Source organism: Vespa velutina, chromosome 4, assembly GCF_912470025.1.
Source record: "Vespa velutina chromosome 4, iVesVel2.1, whole genome shotgun sequence".
In the NCBI taxonomy this organism is placed as follows: domain Eukaryota; kingdom Metazoa; phylum Arthropoda; class Insecta; order Hymenoptera; family Vespidae; genus Vespa; species Vespa velutina.
Window position 1 is genome coordinate 5,900,851 of NC_062191.1, and position 19,839 is coordinate 5,920,689.

The window sequence follows — 19,839 nt, forward strand, 5'->3', positions numbered from 1 at the left end:
AAGAAAAAGAAAGGGCAAAAAAAATAAACCGTCATTTTTATATCAGACAACTTAATGCTTAATTATTTTTTCCGGTAAAAATTAAAAAAAAAAAAAAAAAAAAAAAAAAAAAAAAAAAAACCCAAAAAAAGAAAACAAAAAAAAAACAAAACAAAACAAAATGAAAGAAAGGAGTGAAAAAGTTCGAAGAAATGTTTAAATCGTTTTAAACGAACCAAGGGACGAACTATGTCCGTGTCAGTGAGCATTATCGTTTCAGTATCACGAGTACGAAATCGAAAGACGCACGAGAAAACGTCGAAGCGTGCTTACCCGGTCACTGAGCATTTTATCATAGCTCGTGGCTTCTCGCCTCGATTGAATATGATCGGTCGACTTTTTAATGAACCCTCGCAGTTCGTTTGCTCTCTTTCTCTTTCTCTTGAATGAATGATGAATAATTATGAAATATGGCTGGTAATAATTCTCCTGGCATTAATTATGCGAATCTTATTGAACTTTTTTTCTTCCTTTTCTTTTTCATCTTTGACGAATTTTCACGAGAGACAAAAAGATCAATTTGATTATATATCATATATACACATACGAGAATAAATTCTTCTTCTTTATAATAATAAAAAAAAAAAAAAAAAACAAAAAAGAAATTTATTCAAGATTTACACACCTGAAACGAGAAGACCTGTATTCTTTCTTTCTTTCTATTCTCTCTCTTTTTCTCTCTCTCTCTCTCTCTCTCTCTCTTTTTTCTTCTCGAACGATAATATTGCCTTCTGATTATCCTGCAAGCCCTCTGGCAGGCTACAAACTCGCTTAAGTTACATCGTAACGATGCCAGGGCCCATGAACCGGTTGTGGACCCTAAGGCCCTGCCACTGCACTTATTTGGCCCCGTATGTGCCCTTCATCAAGGTATCCAATGGAAAAGAAAAAAAAAAGAAAGAAAGAGCGGGGGAGAAAGGTAGAGTGAGAGAGAAAGAGAGAGAAAAAAAAGTGAAAATTCGACGAAATCGATAAAAAATAAAGAATGTGAATTCAACTCGCACCTGGTATCCAAGAAGAAAGAGAGAGAGAGAGAGAGAGAGAGAGAAGATTTAAGTTGATGTAGTTAAAAACGAAAATGAATAAAAAAAAAAGCAAATAAAAAATTTGTAAACTCGATGAAAATATAATCATTCATTTCTATCATTGTATTTTATCACGTAACTATTTACAACTTCTATGTAGAGTGTGATTCGACAGATTTTGTAATAATTTTATAATAATTTTTTTTATTACAAAATATATCTTCGTTAAAATAAATTATGACAAAATAATATGCATGTTGTTACTGCTTTAAAAAAAAACAAAATACTTTTTACAAATATACATTTATTCGTGTTTAAGAAAAGTACGTTTGTAATAAAAAATTTTTTAAACAATAAAGTCACATATCTTCATTATAATTAATTATTTGACATGAATAGAGTGTATATATATATATATATATACACATATTTTTTTCTACAATAGTAAATATGTCTACTTATATGTATATGGTATCTTTAAAGATATATTATACATATATATACATATATAAATACATAAATACCTATGTCTGAGTTTATTAAAATGATTTGACATTACATTTAATATATAAAGTATATAAAAAGAAAAAAAAAACATTCGTATGTATATTCTTTTAATTGAAAAAAAAAAAAGAAATATCAAAACACAAGAGTAATTCTTATGAAACTTCAAATGAAAGAAATAAATAATATGTGGATAAGGTAACTAGTAAAAAAAAAAAAAAAAAAAATAGCTCCACCTATCTAAACCGAATGAATGAGATTTTCCGATCGAAAGATATAAAAATAAATAAATTGAAGACACAAGCTGTCCAATATTGCACCAACCTGGCTATTTGCCAGAGATGCAGAGTAGTCGAAGTTGCGTTCTGCAGCTCGTATTATGCAGTCGGATGCAAAGAGTCGTAGATATTCCGTCGTCCGTTCTCGTTATCTCTCTTTCACCCTCGCCATCTTCTATCTATCTTTCTCTTTCTCTCTTTCTCTCTCTCACTCTCTCACTCTCTCTCTCTCTCTCTCTCTCTCTATCTATCTATCTACCTCTCTCTCTCTCTCTCTCATTCTCTCTGAGGACTAACGCTCTCAGAATGAATCGTGATTTATTCCGACCATGCTATTTCTATCTCCTGCTCTCTTCACGTTGGCTTGCTTCGTTCAACTAAGAAGGAGACCCTTGAAATGGTACTTTCAAGGTCAAGCAACTTTCCTTTGTTCATATGTACGTTCCTTGGCCCATCTGATTTTTTTTATTTCTCTTTTTCTTTTCTTTTTCGAAAAGATATAAATATTATATATATATATATTATTCAGATACAAAATTTAGATAAAAAATATATGTAGTATAATATGCCACGCCTTTAAAAACAAGCACTCTATAAAATGAAAGAGTCACGTGTTTGGGATGTGCGCACTATAATCAACGTTCTACTCTCATTTGACGTATACTCTATGGTGTCAAATTCCCAAAGGAATCGTGGGGGAAAAAAAAAAAAAGAAAAAATGAATGTGCAACCCACAAAGTGCTGACCGACGATTGTTCAGTATTAACTAGGTGCGCGAACAAGCAACACCAAGGCAAGGTTCTAATTGAACGTTGAACCATCTAATAGAATAACTTAAGTTTGACGAGACAGATAATTTGATCAGTATTAAGTCAGAAAATGATTTAACCTGATAATGATGTGAAAATTAATAACATCTGTCTTTTTGTTAAAAATCAAAAGTGATAATAAATATTACAAATTATAATTACAAGTGTGATGTTTTTAGAAGATATTCACAAATATCCAGGACTCTTTCAAAATTATCGGAAGGGTCCAACGATTACAACTACTACAGAATTAACAAAAATCAACATAATCACTATAACTCTTTCCGAATATACACAAAATGCTGTCGACATATCATTAGTTACTTTAGGTGCCTCTTTAAATTTATCAATAATCTTCATTGTAGCCTTGAATTCATCTTTACGAGTATCGACGAACTGTTACATTATCAGTTTGGTCGCTTCGAATTTGGTAATCATGATTGAGCCATCACGAAGAATTCTACGATCCATCTTCGAATTAAATATTCCTATGAATCTCGACTACGTTTTTCATGTTAGTTTCTATTCGTCCGTATTAACGATCGTGATTTTTAGTATAGAGAATTATATCTGTATTTGCGAGCGACAGACATCCATATATGAAAACTTCACAAAACTATCTAATACAACGAAGAGAATAGTTTTCATTTGGTTGACATCTATCATGATCACAGCAATGGAATTACATCTTTACGATCATTTCGAAAGAGACGACATGCATGATATATTCGCAGCTTCGACAATCATGTTTATGGTTCTACCATTTTTAATTCTTATTCTGATTTATTGTGCGATCATTTACGAACTATTATCGATCAAATCGATCGAAGGACAATGGCGACCAAAAGATCTGGAAAATTTTCATTTGTCAAGTAAGAAACTGATAAACGACGAACAATAATTACATTATCAGGATTAATCCTAATTAAAATTGTTTCTAATCTATTTTTTTCCTTTTCTTTTCTTTTCTTTTTCTTCTTTATTTTTTTCTTTTTTTTTTTTTACAGTTCGTCTATCCTGGGTATTTTTTTTCACTATGATCCCATATAGAATCGCAAAGGTAATAACAGCGTTAAATCCAAATGCAAAGTGGTGTTGTTCGACGAAACAAATGGAAATTTTTTATTTACTCATTAAGATATTCCCTATTGTATCTACGATCGTTTGTTACGTAACGTATGAAAAATTTCGTAAAGCTATCTGTTTTAAAATCAGGTTTGTATTAATTATTATAATAAAGTTTATAATAGATATTAAAGATTCATTTTGTTTATAGAATACTATAAGTTCGTTATATAACAAAAATTTATCACATCCAGTTTGAATAAACGAAGATAAAGAACTTTTCATTATGTATAATAATTATAATCAACTAGGGCAAATAATGAAACTATAAATTAATAAAGGATCAAACAATATATAATGAAGATTTTTAAAAGAAATTAAACCTATATTTGAAAAGAAGCTTTCCATTATATAATAATAATGACAATAATCGACAATGAATGAAAATAAAATTATAAATTATTAAAGGGAATTAAGAATACATAAGGAAAATTATTAAATAAAATGTCAGCTGTTATTAAAGGAAAAAAAAAACGGATCTGTCTATTATACAACAACAACAATAACAACAATAATAATAATAATAATAATAATCATAAATTTCATTAAGGAAATTTAACAATAAACTTATAAATTGGTAAGGAATAAAGAATAAATAATAAAAATTGTTAAGTAACATTAAAGTAATATTAGAGTTGTCCTTGGGTAAAAAAAGGAAAAAAGAAAAGAATTCATTGACAAACGAACTGAAGATAAAATCAAATTTCCAAGTCCTTCCTATTCCAACTCGACTTGAACAATTAAAAATTCCTCTCACGAGCCTTTCTCTATTCTTTCCAGCATCTACTAATATAAGACCGAAAGGACAAGGTAGTAGAATAAATAGCTACTACTACTTACTCATTGAGAAGGAGCATGAGTGCATTCTACTCGAGTTGTTTCGTGGCACATTGCCGAAGGAAGATGTATCGTACGTGCCATCTTCGATATATCGGATAAAGAGGATACGAGGAAAAGAGACGGAAACAGAGAGAGAGAGAGAGAGAGAGAGAGAAAGAGAGAGAGAGAGAGAGAGAAAGGAAATCACTGGGAGTTAAAGGCGTTCGCTCGAGACGACGTTTCCGGTCTGAACGTCACCACTTCTTAACTCCTGCTTTTCAACAACACTAACAATCATATAACAAAAAAAAAAAAACCAACCATTTTTCAAACAAATAAGTATCATTAAAATTAAGAAATTTTACCAAAAAAATCTGAATGAATTTTTATATAATTAAATTTGATTATATAAAAAAAAGTTATATATATATATATATATATATATCTTTGAGATATTTTAAAACTGATAGAAAAAATTTTGTGGAGATATACTTCGAGATATATTTCAGAATTGATTAAAGAATGAATTAAAAAATTTTATACTTTTTTCGAGGTATATATTTCCAAGTCAATAAGAAAAAAAAAAAAAAAAAGAAAAAGAAAGAAAAAGAAAAAAAATGGAAGAAAAAAAATAAGAAAAAAAAAGGAAAATTAGCAAAATCAGCATACATATTTACACGACACCATCCAAAGATAAGATTTACGAGACAGGATAGATAATTTATATGCATGGTGAGTAAAATAAAAAAAAAAAAAAAGAAAATAAAGAAATGAAAAAAGAATAAAAAAAAAATTCCCGATTCGAGGCCCGTCGTCCTGTTATCTTATTTTATCGTCCGAATTTATGCGAGTATTTCGAAAGAACACGAAACCATACTCTCGTAGTATTAAATTTGCTTATGAATGCGAAAATGAACATTGGAATAACGAATACGCTTATAAAACGATGATCTAGCTAGTGAGGTATAACAAAATGATAATAATGATAATGATAAATAGAATTATAATAATAATAATAATAATGAATGAATGAATGAATGAATGAATACAAGTTAATAGAAAGGCCAGCTTCATGTATCGTAATGTTCAATATCGCAACGAAATCATAGCACGTACATCAGATCGTGTAATCCACAACAAAAAGTATCGTTTAATTTAAATAGAATATGACGCAGAAAAAAGACTCGTGTAATTCCCACGTTTCTTTCATTTGTGCCACGCATATGCAAATCCTCGCATTTTACACGTTACTATACATATACATATATACGTGCAATGCCAAATAAAAAGATAGAAAATTATTTTCATGGGGACGTTTAAAAGACAAACAAAGAAAGTTTTATTATTAATAATATGCGTCAGTATTTAACTTTCTACAAGATGATACATGGATTTTCCTTTATCAAGTGAAATATAAATTCTTGTTTTTCTCACTGGGACATTTTCTATAAAAAAAAAAAAAAAAAAAAAAAAAAAAAATATATATATATATAAATTAAAAAAAGTTTTTGAATATATCGAATAAAATAATAATAATAATAATAATAATAATAATAAGCTTTGAGAAGTTTAAAAAAACTTCATTTAAAAAATTTCATTACACTATTATAATAAAATAAATATAATAAAAAATTTCTAATTTCATCTAGAAAAAACTCCTTAAAATTATATACCGATCGCTAACTTCTACTTTAACGATTAAAATACAAATATTTTGTATTTAATAAAACACTTCCTAACAAAAAAGAAAGATATATTAACTCTTTGAATATATTACGCAAAATAATAATAATAATAATAATAATAATAATAATAATAATAATAATAATAATAATAATAGTTGGATTTAATAACCACCGAAATGTTCTTAATATTATTATTATTTGGAATACAACAGACGTGATAAAAAATTTCTAAATTGGTCGAAAGACTTCCCCTAAAACTAAATAACAAAATTATTTACTCGCGCTGATCAAAGAGTTAACACGTGTTTCGATAGCTCAGGGATTATATGTATGTTCGTTGTTGCATATTCTATAAATATCTACCACCACAAGCACATCAATTTAAAAGACTCAGAGAGACAGTAATAGCTGCCTCTCTCTCTCTCTCTTTCTCTCTTTCTCTCTCTCTCTCTCTCTCTCTCTCTTTCTTTCTCTCTCTCTTTCTCTTTCTCTCTCCCCGTGTCGTGTAACCATAATAAAAGTGGCAAGAGTTTCGGCCGTGACGAAACGAGCGTATAAAAATTCGTAACGTTTTGCGACCAACGAAAGTTATATTTTTTCTTTTTTTTTTTCTCATAAAATTTATGCTATCTAAAGAGAATTTTAAATGTAAATGAAAGTTTCATTAAAACACACATTATAATATTTGAAAGAATATTAAAAATAAATTTGCGAATATTATTTTTCATTTGATAAAAAAATCTGTGGGAAAATTTTTAATTTCTCACAATATAAAAAAAAAAAAACGTACTTCTTTGTGTAATCCAAAAGAATTTTTTTATATAAAAGTAAACGTTCCATTGATATATATAAATAAATATATATATATATATATATATATATATATATATATATATATATATATATTAAAATATTTATCTAAAAGAAAATTAAAAATAAATTTGCGAGGACATTATCTTTCATTCGACTGACAAAATCAATTAAAATTTTGAATTTCTCACGTCGCAAGAGACCTATATACGTTTTCTTTGTGGGTATCCGAAGAAAAAAAATTTACAAATATATATAAATAAAAATGCCATTAAGATGCACGTAACAATGTTAAAAAGAATACGTAAAAATAATTTTCAATAAATTATTATAACCTTCTTAAACTCAATTAAAAGGGATTTATAAAGATTTTTAATTTTCCGCCATATAAATCTTTCGATTGGTCGTAAATCAATGTGTCTTCTATATTCCTCTGTGAGAAACTAAACGAAGATAGACAGATAAATAGATAATTAGAGATAGATAGGGAGAAGGAAGCGCAAAAGGTAATAGCTGCTTCTCAAGAAAATGTTTTATCAAGTGCAGCCGTTAGCAAGCCACGTAAAATTATTATTCAACGTGTGCTCTCGTCTACATATATACATATACACACGAAGAAGACTTAATGAATTTAAGATCTTTTGCGGTTGTAAGTTCCATGGAAAATTTTGAAGGAGACCAACGAACCGACGGATTTGCAACAAAGCACGAACTCGATATTCATTCTGCGTGAAAATTTGATTAAAAAAATTTTTAATTAAGTTAAAAAAGAAAATTATAAAAAGGAAAAGAAAAAAGAAATAATATACACATGAAAGTAATGAGAATGAAAAAGTTTGTGGTCCGACTTTTTTTCTCACTTTCTCTTCCCCCCTCTCTCTCTCTCTCTCTCTCTCTTTTTTTCTCTTATAGATCTTTTATATCTTAATGTTAAATTAGATTAATTTTAATTAGGGATTGCAGATAAATAAAAAAAAAAAAAAAAATATATATATATATATATATATATATATATTCAAATGTTATTTTCGAAAAATTAACAAATATCGTCTAAGTTAAAAGAGAAATCTCGTGAGATTTGTTATTGTATGAAGACGTACACAAATCGATTGACGTCTACAAGACATTAGTACGATGCACGTAGATTGAAAGTTCAAGTACAACAATGCGAAGGACGTTCCTTGGAAAATAAACGATCTCTAGTAAGTCTTTGGTGAAAGTGCAAGGTCTTATCAACCAATATAAATGATCTTCTTCTTTGATCTAAATATCCTCCTAAATACGTTTCAATGAATTTATTTATCTACCATTTTCTCTTTCTATATATATACATATATATATATATATATATATATATATATTTTATATAATATTATATAACTAATATATATTTATATAATATTTATTATATATAAAAATAGAAATGTGATTATTATATTCAAGACATACGTACATGATCGTATTTGATAATGTAGTATTATTGAAAAACATTGATAATTAAATTAACGAGTAGACAAATATTCATTTTTCCAATCGAATTAATACGAGCTATTCAGATTGATACACACGGTAACGAAATAAAAGAATACATCTTTACTTTCAAGGACAACGATCGATATGGTAATTAGACGCTTAATTATCACAAGATATTTATGATCGATATTTTTTCTCTTATTAGTCATATCCATCGAAAAAGTTAGCTATTCATTTCTCGAAATTGTAATTCTTTGAGTACGCTCTACAATTCTATTATTTAACTTAAAATGGAAATAAGTCTATGTACATATATATATATATATATATATATATATATACATATATATAAAAAGAGTTATATACATATTGTATATGTATATAAAGGGGCATGATTTATAAAGAATATAAATGTAAGAGAATGTGTATTCACGTGCGACTCCTATCCAGAAACATCGTTCAATGACACGAGCTTAGAAGTATGGTTTCTATGGTCGTTTCGACGAAAAACACACGAAAATGAAAACTACTTATACGTTTCAGCATTAAACTCTCGACGCGAGGATACGAACGGATACGTGACCGTAATGTAAACAATTCTTGGCGCCTCTATAGGTATACACGAACGAACGAACGAACAAACGAACCCAACAAGCTTTCATGCGAACATTTCTTATCGTTACCGAACTTAGAATTTATATATGTATATATATGTATATGTATAATATATATATATATATATATATATATATATAAACATATATGTATATATATCATAATACAATTTCTATAAAATTACGGACGATCGAATAAAACAAAAATATTAATCAAATAAATAAAACTTTTATTTATTTGATTAACATTTTTGTTAATAATTAATATTACGTATTTTATTAAATATATGTTCAGTATATATGAATACATTGATCGATATAAATAATTAAACGTTAAAATTATGTCGCTTATATTACGTATTAATATTTTTTTTTATTAATATTGATTATTTACTTAAAATACTAATTAAATGTTTCTGGAATACTGATCCAATAAATGAAAGCGTTTTTTCTTTATGATCTATAATTATATATATATATATATAAAATCACAAACGGTTGTATGAGACAAAACAAAACAAAAATAAATATAATAAACCGGTTTTGATTTTTTTTTTTTTTTTTTTTTTTCTTTTTTCGAAATTTCTTACAAGACAAAAATATATCCTTCTACGAATCTCTCCTCCTCTCTTACTCTCATCAATCCTCCTCCCCACGCAACCGCCATTTGCATCTTGCGACAAGGATAAACAGAAAGGAGGCACGTATCATACGATAACGATAACGCATACATATATATATAGTAATAATGCACGTTAGAAAAAAGAAAAAAAAATACCTTTTGCTAAGCAGTAAAACGTTGTTAGGCTTCTAGAAGACGGTGAATGAACGAAGACGTCTTGTGTTTCCGGTGATCACAGGAATAATTCTGATATCGCATCTACGCGCTGGAGTGCGCAATTAAAGTATAAAATGCGCGCAACAAACGTTGACCAGTTAGATTCGAGAAAATGACTTCGTTGTCAGGTACATCGAAGATTAAGAATAACTTCGTCTTATTATTCAATGTACGAGAAAATAATCTTTTGTTAATTCAACACACACATAGTCGCACACACTACACACGTCCCTACACACATGTATATATATATATATATATATATATATATATATATACGATGTACGAAAGATAATTAAAAAGTAATGTTATTGTCACTAGTTACGTTTGAAAAAATCAACACAAAATGTCCTTCGATCAGTTTTATTCGTCGAATACATTACCAAATATTTCGATGTAATAATAAAAGACTTACGTCGAAAAAACAAATTTCGTCGTCGAGTATAAGACTAGAAGACGTTAAAATGAAAAGTTGAAGAGCGCAACAACTCACCTCAATACGGTTCGGCACTACGGCTCGTACTGCGAAAAACCTCAACGATTGCTCGTCGCCACGCGACTACCAACTCGAACGGTCTACCGCGCAAGATGGCCGCCAGGACGAGCTTCTCTGATTGGCTACGGTAAATGAAGCTCGGTTACTTTCGATAGCCCGCTCTTATCTTCGTAAATGCGTTCACCTTCTGCTTTACATCCAAGCGAATTCTTTTGATAAAATTAAGTATGAAAAAAAAATATATTTAATGCTTATAGATAACTAAATATAATAATAATATATATGATTTAATATAATAGACGTATTTTTTGTATACAAAATTTACATCGTTTTAAAATTATAATAATAAATTATAAATTGTTAAATATATTTGAAATGTATTATTTCTTTGTAACAAATGAGATATAAATTAAAAAATATAAAAAGTATAAAAATTATGTATAATTCAAAGTTAAAAAATTTTATTAAAAATGTTCATTCTCTTTGTATAAATATAAAGAATTTTTGATAATATAAAGAATTATAATGAATTGTAAATCGTAATTACGAGATATTATTTCGTCGTCAAAGAGATAAAATGAAACCAACTGAAATACATAACAGTGCAAACTATATAACGTTACTCGTGCGTGGCATATTGTATTAGGTACATTCTTCGAACGCATTGAATATGAAAATAAATGACTCGATGTTTATTATACCTTTTCTCGTATTTTGAAATATATACGTGAAACTCTCTACTCGCCAAGTTTACACACAAAGCAGAGAAATTCTTGATAGGGGGTCGCACGCGCCTAAATACAGGGTTGCATTCTCTATTCCTGCACGCAACAGGAAGTACGATGGTTTGACCGACACAATGCTGTCAAAATAAATGCTTCGACAATACAAACCGAATGCATACACATGAATAAAAAAAAAGGAGAAAAAAGAGAAGATGGTTCTTTTATTCATTGTGCAGGAAGCACTAAACGAATATTTTTCTAATGTTGATTATAATTATTCTTTCTAAATTATTATAACAGTCACACGATATTTATCATATTCGTTTTATTTAATTTTCTTGTAAATTTTGTATTGTTCAAAAAATTTATTTTCAAAGTTATCGATAAAAGTTTCTGTTGTATGAACTTTTTCATTTCTCCTATTGAGGGCGCCACTCGTCAATTTTTTTTTTTTAGATATTAATCAATGTAACTGTAAACGTGAACGTTCTTCTATATATATGGATTTACACATATATTTTCTACATGCATATAGAAAGTTAGTTTTTCGAGAATAAAATATGGTCGTTACGTTCAATAGTTGCTAGGGATTTTTTTCAGTGTATTAACCAGTTGAATATAACAACAAAATAATATTTGTGTGTGAAAAAAGAAAAATATAAAATTAATACAATGGTAAGGAAAAATAAAACGATTGTTTATTTTTAAATAGCTCAGCTGATTCGTATATATCCGCTTGTAGCTTTAACCTGCAACTTTATAAGGAAATGTTACAGCTTAAAATAGATCAATACCTGAATTTAAAAGATTCTTATTCTTATCGTTATAATTATGCAAACAGATTCGTTTTATGTAAAAAATTGTTTGATCGCATACTTGAATGCAAATTTATTTCCATAATGAATCTACCTTTTTATAAAATATTTTAATTGCAGCAAAATCCAAACGAAGATACAGAGTGGAATGATATTCTTAGGAAGAAGGGAATTATTCCTGAGAAAGCCAAAGAAAAAGAAGTGACAGAAGATCAAATATTAGATATTGTAGAAAATACAATAAATGAAAAGACTGGATGCAGTAAGTGTCTTTTATCTTTGGCATTAATTAAAATTGAATAAATAATATTCAATCTTTCTTTTCTTTCTAGCTGCTAATGATTTAGAAAAAAAAACTTTGGACGAGTTGGATGAATTGGAAGACGAAGAAGATGAAATGATTCTTTTAGAATATAGACGTAAAAGGATAGCAGAAATGCAGGAGTTAGCAAAAAAAAACAAATATGGAGAGATTAAGGAAATATCTGGAAAGGAATATATTCAAGAAGTTAATAATGCAGGAGATGTTTGGGTAGTTCTGCATTTATATAAACCTGGGTAAGTTATCCAAGAGTAAAATTTCTAATATTTATTAAATTATATGTAATTTATTTCATATATATATATATATATATATATTTTTTTTTTTTTTAGAATTCCTATATGTTCACTTGTCAACCAATACTTGGCTTCCATAGCAAGAAAATTTCCTGCAACAAAATTTCTCAAAAGTATTTCCACTACTTGTATACCTAATTGGCCAGATAGAAATCTTCCAACTATTTTCATTTATCACAAAGGAAACATGGTTAAAAAATTTATTGGACCTATAGAATTGCGTGGAATGAACCTCACCGAAGAAGGTTAGAATTTGTTAATGTCATTGCATTAACTGTAATTATATATATTTGTAATATTATAACAACAATAACATACACATGAACATAAATATAATTTATGTTTTAGAATTAGAATGGATGCTTGGTCGAGCAGAAGCTATACCAACGCAAATAGAAGAAAATCCACGTCCACAAGTAAAAGATGTTTTATTTTCTAAATTAAAAGGCAATAGTGAGACGGATGATTGGTAACTTCTTTTTATAATTAGGTAATTATATAAAGACTAATGAAAAGGTGCTAAAAGTGTGAATATCATGTACCAAAAAATATTTTATTTCTTCTTTTAATTTATGTATATACAAAAATTTATGTATATACGCTTATTACAAAGTATTAACCTCAAAAATATTCAATGCTAATGTCTTTTAACAGAATAAAATATTTAATTTTCCTATTTTACAGTTTGCACAAGGTTTTATTTCTCCGTATTGTTTTTCGAAATGTACTACGATAATTTGATCAAAATTGGAAAAAAACAAAAAAAAAAAAAAAAGAAAAGAAAAGAAAAAAAAATAATTTTTCATTATTCATCGAAATTCGATAATAATCTCGATTTTTTTTTAATTATTTAGATTATAATTTTTAAAATAATAGAACAATATAAAATCGGAACTCTCTATTTTTCCTCGTAAGTGTAATAATATATTTTATCAATATTTACGTCACAATCCAATGATCGTGATAAAAAACGCATTAACAATGCGTACGTACAAATTAACAATACCGTATACGTACTTATTTAGATAGACTAATTTGTGTGTATTGATTTCTCGAGAATCGACCGAATGACTCCTTTTTCGTGCTGTTTATATTTTGTCCTCAAGGACTTCTCAGGTTTCTTTCTCACATGAGTGATACGTTACGTCTCTTTTTCATTGTCGACTAAACAATTCTAGTAAAGTCCTCGTCGCTACGACAAAAAACTTTAGTCGCTATTTGTCGCTCTAAGAAGACGGTCGTGTGACAATTTTGCCGGTGAGTTTTATTTGTCTTCTTAACGCATAATTTTTCATACCGATTTATTTCTCTTTAAATGAAAATTATTTAAAACAAATATTAATAAATTTTTCTCTTTTTCTTTTTTCCCCTCCTCCTCTTTTTTTTTCTTTTTTTTTTTTTTTTTTTTTTAACACAATTTTTTTATTAATTTTATTTCATTGTTTATGGATTGTATGTATGTGTACTAAATGATCAGAACAAAATTATGCAAATTCTTTGTCATTAAAAGAAATGATTTGTTCGATTATTTTTAATCAACGATATTCTTTCAAATATGTAATTGAGATTAGCAATATAATTAAGTTTTTTTTTTTTTTTTATTCAGTGATAATATAACGATGACGAATAAACGTTTGATTTTGTTAGTGTGTTTGTAAGAATCTTTTTACTAAGAAGAAATGAAAGGAGTGGGGATAAATCAAGTTAACATGTCTCTCTTTGTATTAGAATACACGTATGCATTATATATTTTATACGATTGGGCTGCAGTTGTTTGATTCAATTGTTTATTACATTTGTAATTCGTTCGAATAATTCGTACGATTGATTATCGTTCATTAAGATTATTATAGATTATATTTTAACAGTGAGCATATATGTATATAATTTTGATCTTTAATCCGTTCATTTTTCTCATCTCGATTATTTTATTAATAATTTACAGTAATATATCTGTCAAATTTAAATCAATGATACGAACAATTGGTTATTAATTATCGATTAATTATTTTAAAGATACATATATATATAAAACTATCGATTTATGTTCGTTCCGATGTTCTCTTTATTTTTTAGGTATTATGAATATTAAAGAAGAGAATGTAATTAGTAGTTTGGAAAATGATGCTTGGACATCTTCGAATAATTTAGAAGACAAAAGAATGGATAGTAATGTCGATGAATCTGATTGTTTTAAAAAGGAACATGATATTTCAATGATTAGGACAGATGTTTATGATAATCAAATTGAATTATTATTATTGACAGAGAATGAGAAAGAAAATGAATGTATTATCGAGATACCAGATTCTGTCGTTAACTGTGATTATGAGACATCTAATGATTTTACTAAAACACTTAATGATTCTATATGGATTATGACTGATAAAGAGGCACAAGATGTTAATAAAAAAATTCTTTCCTTAGATTCACAAGTGTTTAAATTAACCATGTTGGAAGGTGACGATACGGTATCTTACTTGACATATAAATGTGATTCAAGAAATAATAGAGATTTATTAAAATTGCAATCTGATAAGAATAAATTCATACTTAATAATCTTTCTAATACTCGTAGTTTACCTAATATATTAAGAGGCCCTAAAACATTTTCTAAACATGATACATCCTCTATTACATTTGAAACAGAAGATAATTCTTATAATACTAATTTCATACTTGAAAATAATATTTTTGAAGAAGAGAACATTAAAAATGTTACAAAATCCCATCATAAAAGAAAACAAAGACATAACCCATTGATTATACAAGAAGAATCTATGAATTGGGTGGTTAATAATACAGATAATTGCAATGACAATTCTATAAGAAAAAATAAACCCAACTCGAGGAAAGAAGCTAAACTTAATAATAGCAATAAAAGAAAAATGAAACATAAAAGGAAATCATTTATATATAAAAAGGTAATTGACAAACAACCTGTCAAAAAAGCTTTTCAGGAATCTAATGTTACTACAGATTCTATTGTGTCTAATTTGGAATCTAATAAAGAGAGAACTAATGATTTAGATCTTTCTATCGAATTTAATGCATTTTATGAAGAACAGTTTCATGAAGATTATACGGATCACTTTGACATCTTAACCGATGTTATAAAAGAACAACAAGTTTTAGGTGATGAATGTTATGATATACATTCTAATAACATTCATAGTTCTAATGTTATGGATTGTCCAGAATTACAATGTCAGGAATCTCTAAGATATAATTTTTTAGAACAGATAGATAATAGTTGGGAAGATAAAAATATTATTTTTAAAGATGATAGCCTATCAGACTGTGAGGATTATTTTCAACATGAAAATAATAATTATTTATTGTTTGGAAAATGTTCGGATACAAAACATATTTCTTCAAATGAATGTGATTTAGAAATGGCAAGTATTTATACTATGTACGATAAAAATTATTTATCAAGTTATTTTAATGATTCATTGGATAATACATTATGCCAAAAAAATCTATCATATAATTGTCTACAAAATTCTTTGGACAAAGTTAAAAATTCGGATAATCTGTTACTTGAAAAAAAAATATATGAAACTTATTCGGAAAGCCAATTGAATAACGATCTAAATTCTTCAAATATTAATTTTGCATCTACTAATGTTAATAAAAATACAACACATGATTTTTTAAATAATGATTTAGAACATTCAACTATTATAAGTGAAAAAGTCAATGCACAACAGAGTATACAATCTGATGTACTTCTCAACGCAGATCTTTCTGCAAAATTCTCATCAGATTCAAAAAAAGTAACGTTAAAAAATTTACCCAAGAATGATATGCCATTAGAAAAAGTCGTACAAGAAAAAAAAGAAATGCATTATAATTATATGATCGTCCACAAATTTGACGAAGAATTTAAGTTAAAATGTAATTACGAAGAAACAAATAATAAACTATTTTTAATAGAAGAAAGTGACTCAATTATAGCGGAAAATCATAATTTAAATGACATAAAGAAAACAAAAAATGTTATAGAACCGTAAGTCATATACATGTATATTTCATTTAAAAATTTTAATAGATTACATGTAATTAAATGTATTTGTAGTTCACAGTGTTTACTATGTCCATTAACATTTTCATCCAAACGTTCACTGGCATTACATATAGCAGGAGCACATGGAGGTAGCAAATATATTTTTTTCTGCATGTATTTTATATATTCTCAATTTTATTATTACATATCTTTTTATAGATATGTATGTAATATTGTGCGAACGGTGCGGTCGACTTTTCAATAAAAAGTATATCTTTAATAAACACTATATACATTGTGGCTGTGTTAAACTACCTTTTACTTGTAAAATGTGTAATAGAAATTACAGGTAAGAAAGGCATTTATATTTTTTCACAAAGAAAGAATAGAGCAACGTGTATGTAGCTAAATATTTTATATTTAATAGTTTCTATATATTTATGTACTGTTTTTTAGGCATAAATCATCTTTGTTGCATCATCTTAAAATCGAGCATCAAATGGAAAATAAACCACATACAACAAAGGCATATAAATGTGATATTTGTTCCAAAATATATAGAAAATATGGTGCTTTTGAAAAGCATTTGGGTATACATGTTAGTTCCCAAAAATCTCTAAATCTAAGGAATAGGAAATATACTTTCATAGTCGCTGACTAATACCCATTATCTTTCACATATTGCATTGAATATATCAATACTAACAAATTATTGAAATAAGTAGGTTACACTTAAGCAATGTGATAATTATTATTTTACAATCAATTTCATATGATATATTATTTTTATAAGTTTACAACAATATTTTTTTATATACTTGATAGAAAACTTTTTGTTTTTAGTTTATGTTCACGCATCGTTTAATTTTCGTTCATTTAAACAAATTAACCGACATAAAAGAAAAAGAGAGGAAAAGAAAATAAAAGAAAATTGTCCTTCAAGCGTGCTTACATCGATTCCTCTAAGATATTAAGTATTTTTTATCTTACATAATATTCTATTTATGTACATTCGACTGACTTAGAATATACTACTATAGTTTATATATATATATATATATTTTTTTTTTTTGTTTAATTATTATTTTATGTGCAATTTTTATTTTTATACTTTTTATAAACGTGTATAAATGGATTATATTAGAAAACATTTCAAACAAAACTAATTTTATCGTTAAACATATACATACGCATTATGACAAATAAAATTTGTCATATTTTTGTTCATTTAATCGCTTTAAGGAGAGAGGATATAAAAAATCGAAGTCGTTATAATCTATAAGACGAAAGATTGTTAAAATAATGATCTTCGAAAGAAAATTATATCGGCTGATATTTGTATGTACTTAATTTTTGATTAATTTTTGATAGGACAATTCTCATTCACAGAGAAATCTCTTGCGATAATTTAATGCGAGATAAATGAATAAACAAAAATAAGAGATGACCAAAAATTTGTACTACTTCAAATTGTACGCAGTATTTCCCATATCCTCGGTCTTGTAAAAAAAATGTGACGTGTAAAAAAAAAAATTGTCAAATATATAATAAAAGATATAATATTTTCATATAATATTTAATAACTTTCGCAAAAATAAAAAATAAAAATATTATCATCTTCAATAAGAAATTCTCCAAGATAACAAATATATGGAAATATTGTGTGTAAGAAGTGTTACATAGGAAGTATATATGAAGATTCCACTGATGTTATTGTTCTTTGTATATTAATTACAATAATTATTAACATTTATCTTATTTAATAATTGTTACATTATATTTTTACCCATAATTTATTACAACAGACTAATATCCATCTATACCAAGAGGAAAAATGTTTTCAAACAATTGAAACAATTATTAATCCATAAAATGGTTCTTTAATGGCTTTTCCGTATCTAAAGTCGTATGTAAAATAAATGGTTAAATAAAAACAAAACAATTATGATAAGAAGAGAATAAAAGAAATAATTAAATTTATTCGATTATCGATACGTGACGTTTGACGATACAATTAAAATAAGCACATTGTCTAATATTATTATTGTTATTAGTCTCTTGTGTTTAATTATTGTTGTTAATGAATTGTTTGCACACATGAAAGACTGCAAGTCATTGGAAAAAAAAAAGATCCATTGAGACGATCACGCACGCGATAAAAAAGCTTTGAGTTAATTGCTGTATATAAATTATCGAAGAAAGACGTTCATTTCTTATTGTACGGAAACGATCCTTCGACTAATTAATACAATTTAATTAATTTTTTTTATCGTTGCATTTAAATACGATTTATCATCATTGACGACGTGTTCATTGTAGACCGATTTAAATGTAAAAACTAAATATTGCGTAACTTCTTTTTTTTTTTTTTTTTTTTTTTTTTTTTTATTTTTTTTATTTTTTAATCCAAGAAAAAAATAATTTTTTTCCCTTTTCTATTCAAAAATGATTGAATCGTGCAAAGTGTTTGAATTGGATTTATTATACTTTTCGCTTTTTTTTGCATGAAGAAACAAGATCTTCTTATTGATTTCCAATAAATAAAAAGAATGAGTAATAATTTCGTAACTTGCAAAATTTTTTTTAGCCAATAGAAATCTTGAGACATTGGGAATATTGGGAACGATGATTAAAATGGTATTTTTTGGTTCATTTTATTTATTTATTTATTTTATATATATATATATATATATATATATATATATATATATATATATACATGAAGGAATAAAAGGATACTGGAGATTAGAAAAATGATAAATGATTTTATGGACATGTGTAAATCTTTTTCAGATTGCAGATATAACAATTTCATACTACATCGAGTTAAAAAAATTGTGTCGTAAAAATTCCCTTTTGTTATTTAGCATTTTAACCATTTCGAAACAACGCGCCACTTTTCATTATAATCTCACTGAAGCCAAAATGATAAATATTGTAAAGACTATATATTTTTTACATTTACAAAATAAATTGGCTTAAATTGTTTTAAGTTATATCTAATCAATTAGTTGTTCTAATGACAAAGAAAATTACAGGATACATTGTGTATAGATTGAAAATGAATGATATGTGACATTTGAAATATGTATGTAACTCGTTAGTGCGATAAAGAGATTAAATCATTAATATATATATATATATATATATATATATA

General features: G+C 26.9%; 4 protein-coding genes across 10 annotated transcripts in view; 3 read left to right on the forward strand and 1 right to left on the reverse strand.

The window, feature by feature from the left end:
* The window catches only part of LOC124948898, a 59,584-nt gene extending 48,998 nt beyond the window's left edge, over positions 1–10,586 (reverse strand). The window contains exons 1-2 of one of the 3 annotated variants that reach the window (XM_047493207.1): positions 10,513–10,530; positions 9,960–10,068 (exon numbers count right to left, since the gene is read on the reverse strand). The gene's annotated coding sequence lies outside the window, so the exon portion shown is untranslated. Of the gene's footprint in view, positions 1–9,959 lie in introns of all 3 variants that reach the window. The other 2 variants (XM_047493208.1, XM_047493206.1) reach the window with 2 other exon arrangements.
* On the forward strand, positions 2,489–4,056 carry LOC124948498. Its single transcript, XM_047492182.1, has 3 exons — positions 2,489–3,527; positions 3,663–3,870; positions 4,032–4,056. The coding sequence occupies exons 1-3, from the start codon at positions 2,825–2,827 to the stop codon at positions 4,054–4,056; spliced, it is 936 nt and encodes a 311-aa protein (XP_047348138.1). The 5' UTR covers positions 2,489–2,824.
* Positions 10,587–11,738: 1,152 nt separating the features above from the next.
* On the forward strand, positions 11,739–13,351 carry LOC124948901 (viral IAP-associated factor homolog). The gene is made up of 5 exons (XM_047493218.1): positions 11,739–11,915; positions 12,176–12,317; positions 12,388–12,613; positions 12,710–12,918; positions 13,022–13,351. The coding sequence occupies exons 1-5, from the start codon at positions 11,913–11,915 to the stop codon at positions 13,144–13,146; spliced, it is 705 nt and encodes a 234-aa protein (XP_047349174.1). The 5' UTR covers positions 11,739–11,912; the 3' UTR covers positions 13,147–13,351.
* LOC124948900 (putative uncharacterized protein DDB_G0282133) lies at positions 13,035–18,637 on the forward strand. 5 transcript variants are annotated; one of them, XR_007100889.1, is made up of 6 exons: positions 13,529–13,930; positions 14,750–16,685; positions 16,755–16,831; positions 16,902–17,031; positions 17,139–17,403; positions 17,526–18,637. XR_007100889.1 is itself a non-coding variant. In XM_047493216.1 (5 exons), the coding sequence occupies exons 2-5, from the start codon at positions 14,755–14,757 to the stop codon at positions 17,341–17,343; spliced, it is 2,343 nt and encodes a 780-aa protein (XP_047349172.1). In that variant the 5' UTR covers positions 13,035–13,163; positions 14,750–14,754; the 3' UTR covers positions 17,344–18,637. The 5 variants fall into 5 exon arrangements, 2 of the variants coding, with proteins under 2 accessions (XP_047349172.1, XP_047349171.1); XM_047493216.1 differs by lacking the exon at positions 13,529–13,930 and adding an exon at positions 13,035–13,163 and having other exon boundaries at positions 17,139–18,637; XM_047493215.1 differs by having other exon boundaries at positions 17,139–18,636.
* The last annotated feature ends 1,202 nt before the right edge of the window (positions 18,638–19,839 follow it).

What these genes read in the sequence shown, in the direction of transcription:
- LOC124948901 (XM_047493218.1), top strand. An exon ending in CTGCATTTATATAAACCTGG is followed by an intron (nt 12,614 to 12,709) that starts GTAAGTTATCCA and finishes TTTTTTTTTTAG; the next exon opens with AATTCCTATATGTTCACTTG. An exon ending in AATGAACCTCACCGAAGAAG is followed by an intron (nt 12,919 to 13,021) that starts GTTAGAATTTGT and finishes TTTATGTTTTAG; the next exon opens with AATTAGAATGGATGCTTGGT.
- LOC124948498 (XM_047492182.1), top strand. Translation starts at nt 2,825, where the DNA reads ATGTTTTTAGAAGATATTCACAAATATCCAGGACTCTTTCAAAATTAT. An exon ending in GGAAAATTTTCATTTGTCAA is followed by an intron (nt 3,528 to 3,662) that starts GTAAGAAACTGA and finishes TTTTTTTTACAG; the next exon opens with TTCGTCTATCCTGGGTATTT. An exon ending in GCTATCTGTTTTAAAATCAG is followed by an intron (nt 3,871 to 4,031) that starts GTTTGTATTAAT and finishes ATAATCAACTAG; the next exon opens with GGCAAATAATGAAACTATAA.
- LOC124948900 (XM_047493216.1), top strand. Translation starts at nt 14,755, where the DNA reads ATGAATATTAAAGAAGAGAATGTAATTAGTAGTTTGGAAAATGATGCT. An exon ending in TATAGCAGGAGCACATGGAG is followed by an intron (nt 16,832 to 16,901) that starts GTAGCAAATATA and finishes ATCTTTTTATAG; the next exon opens with ATATGTATGTAATATTGTGC. An exon ending in ATGTGTAATAGAAATTACAG is followed by an intron (nt 17,032 to 17,138) that starts GTAAGAAAGGCA and finishes ACTGTTTTTTAG; the next exon opens with GCATAAATCATCTTTGTTGC.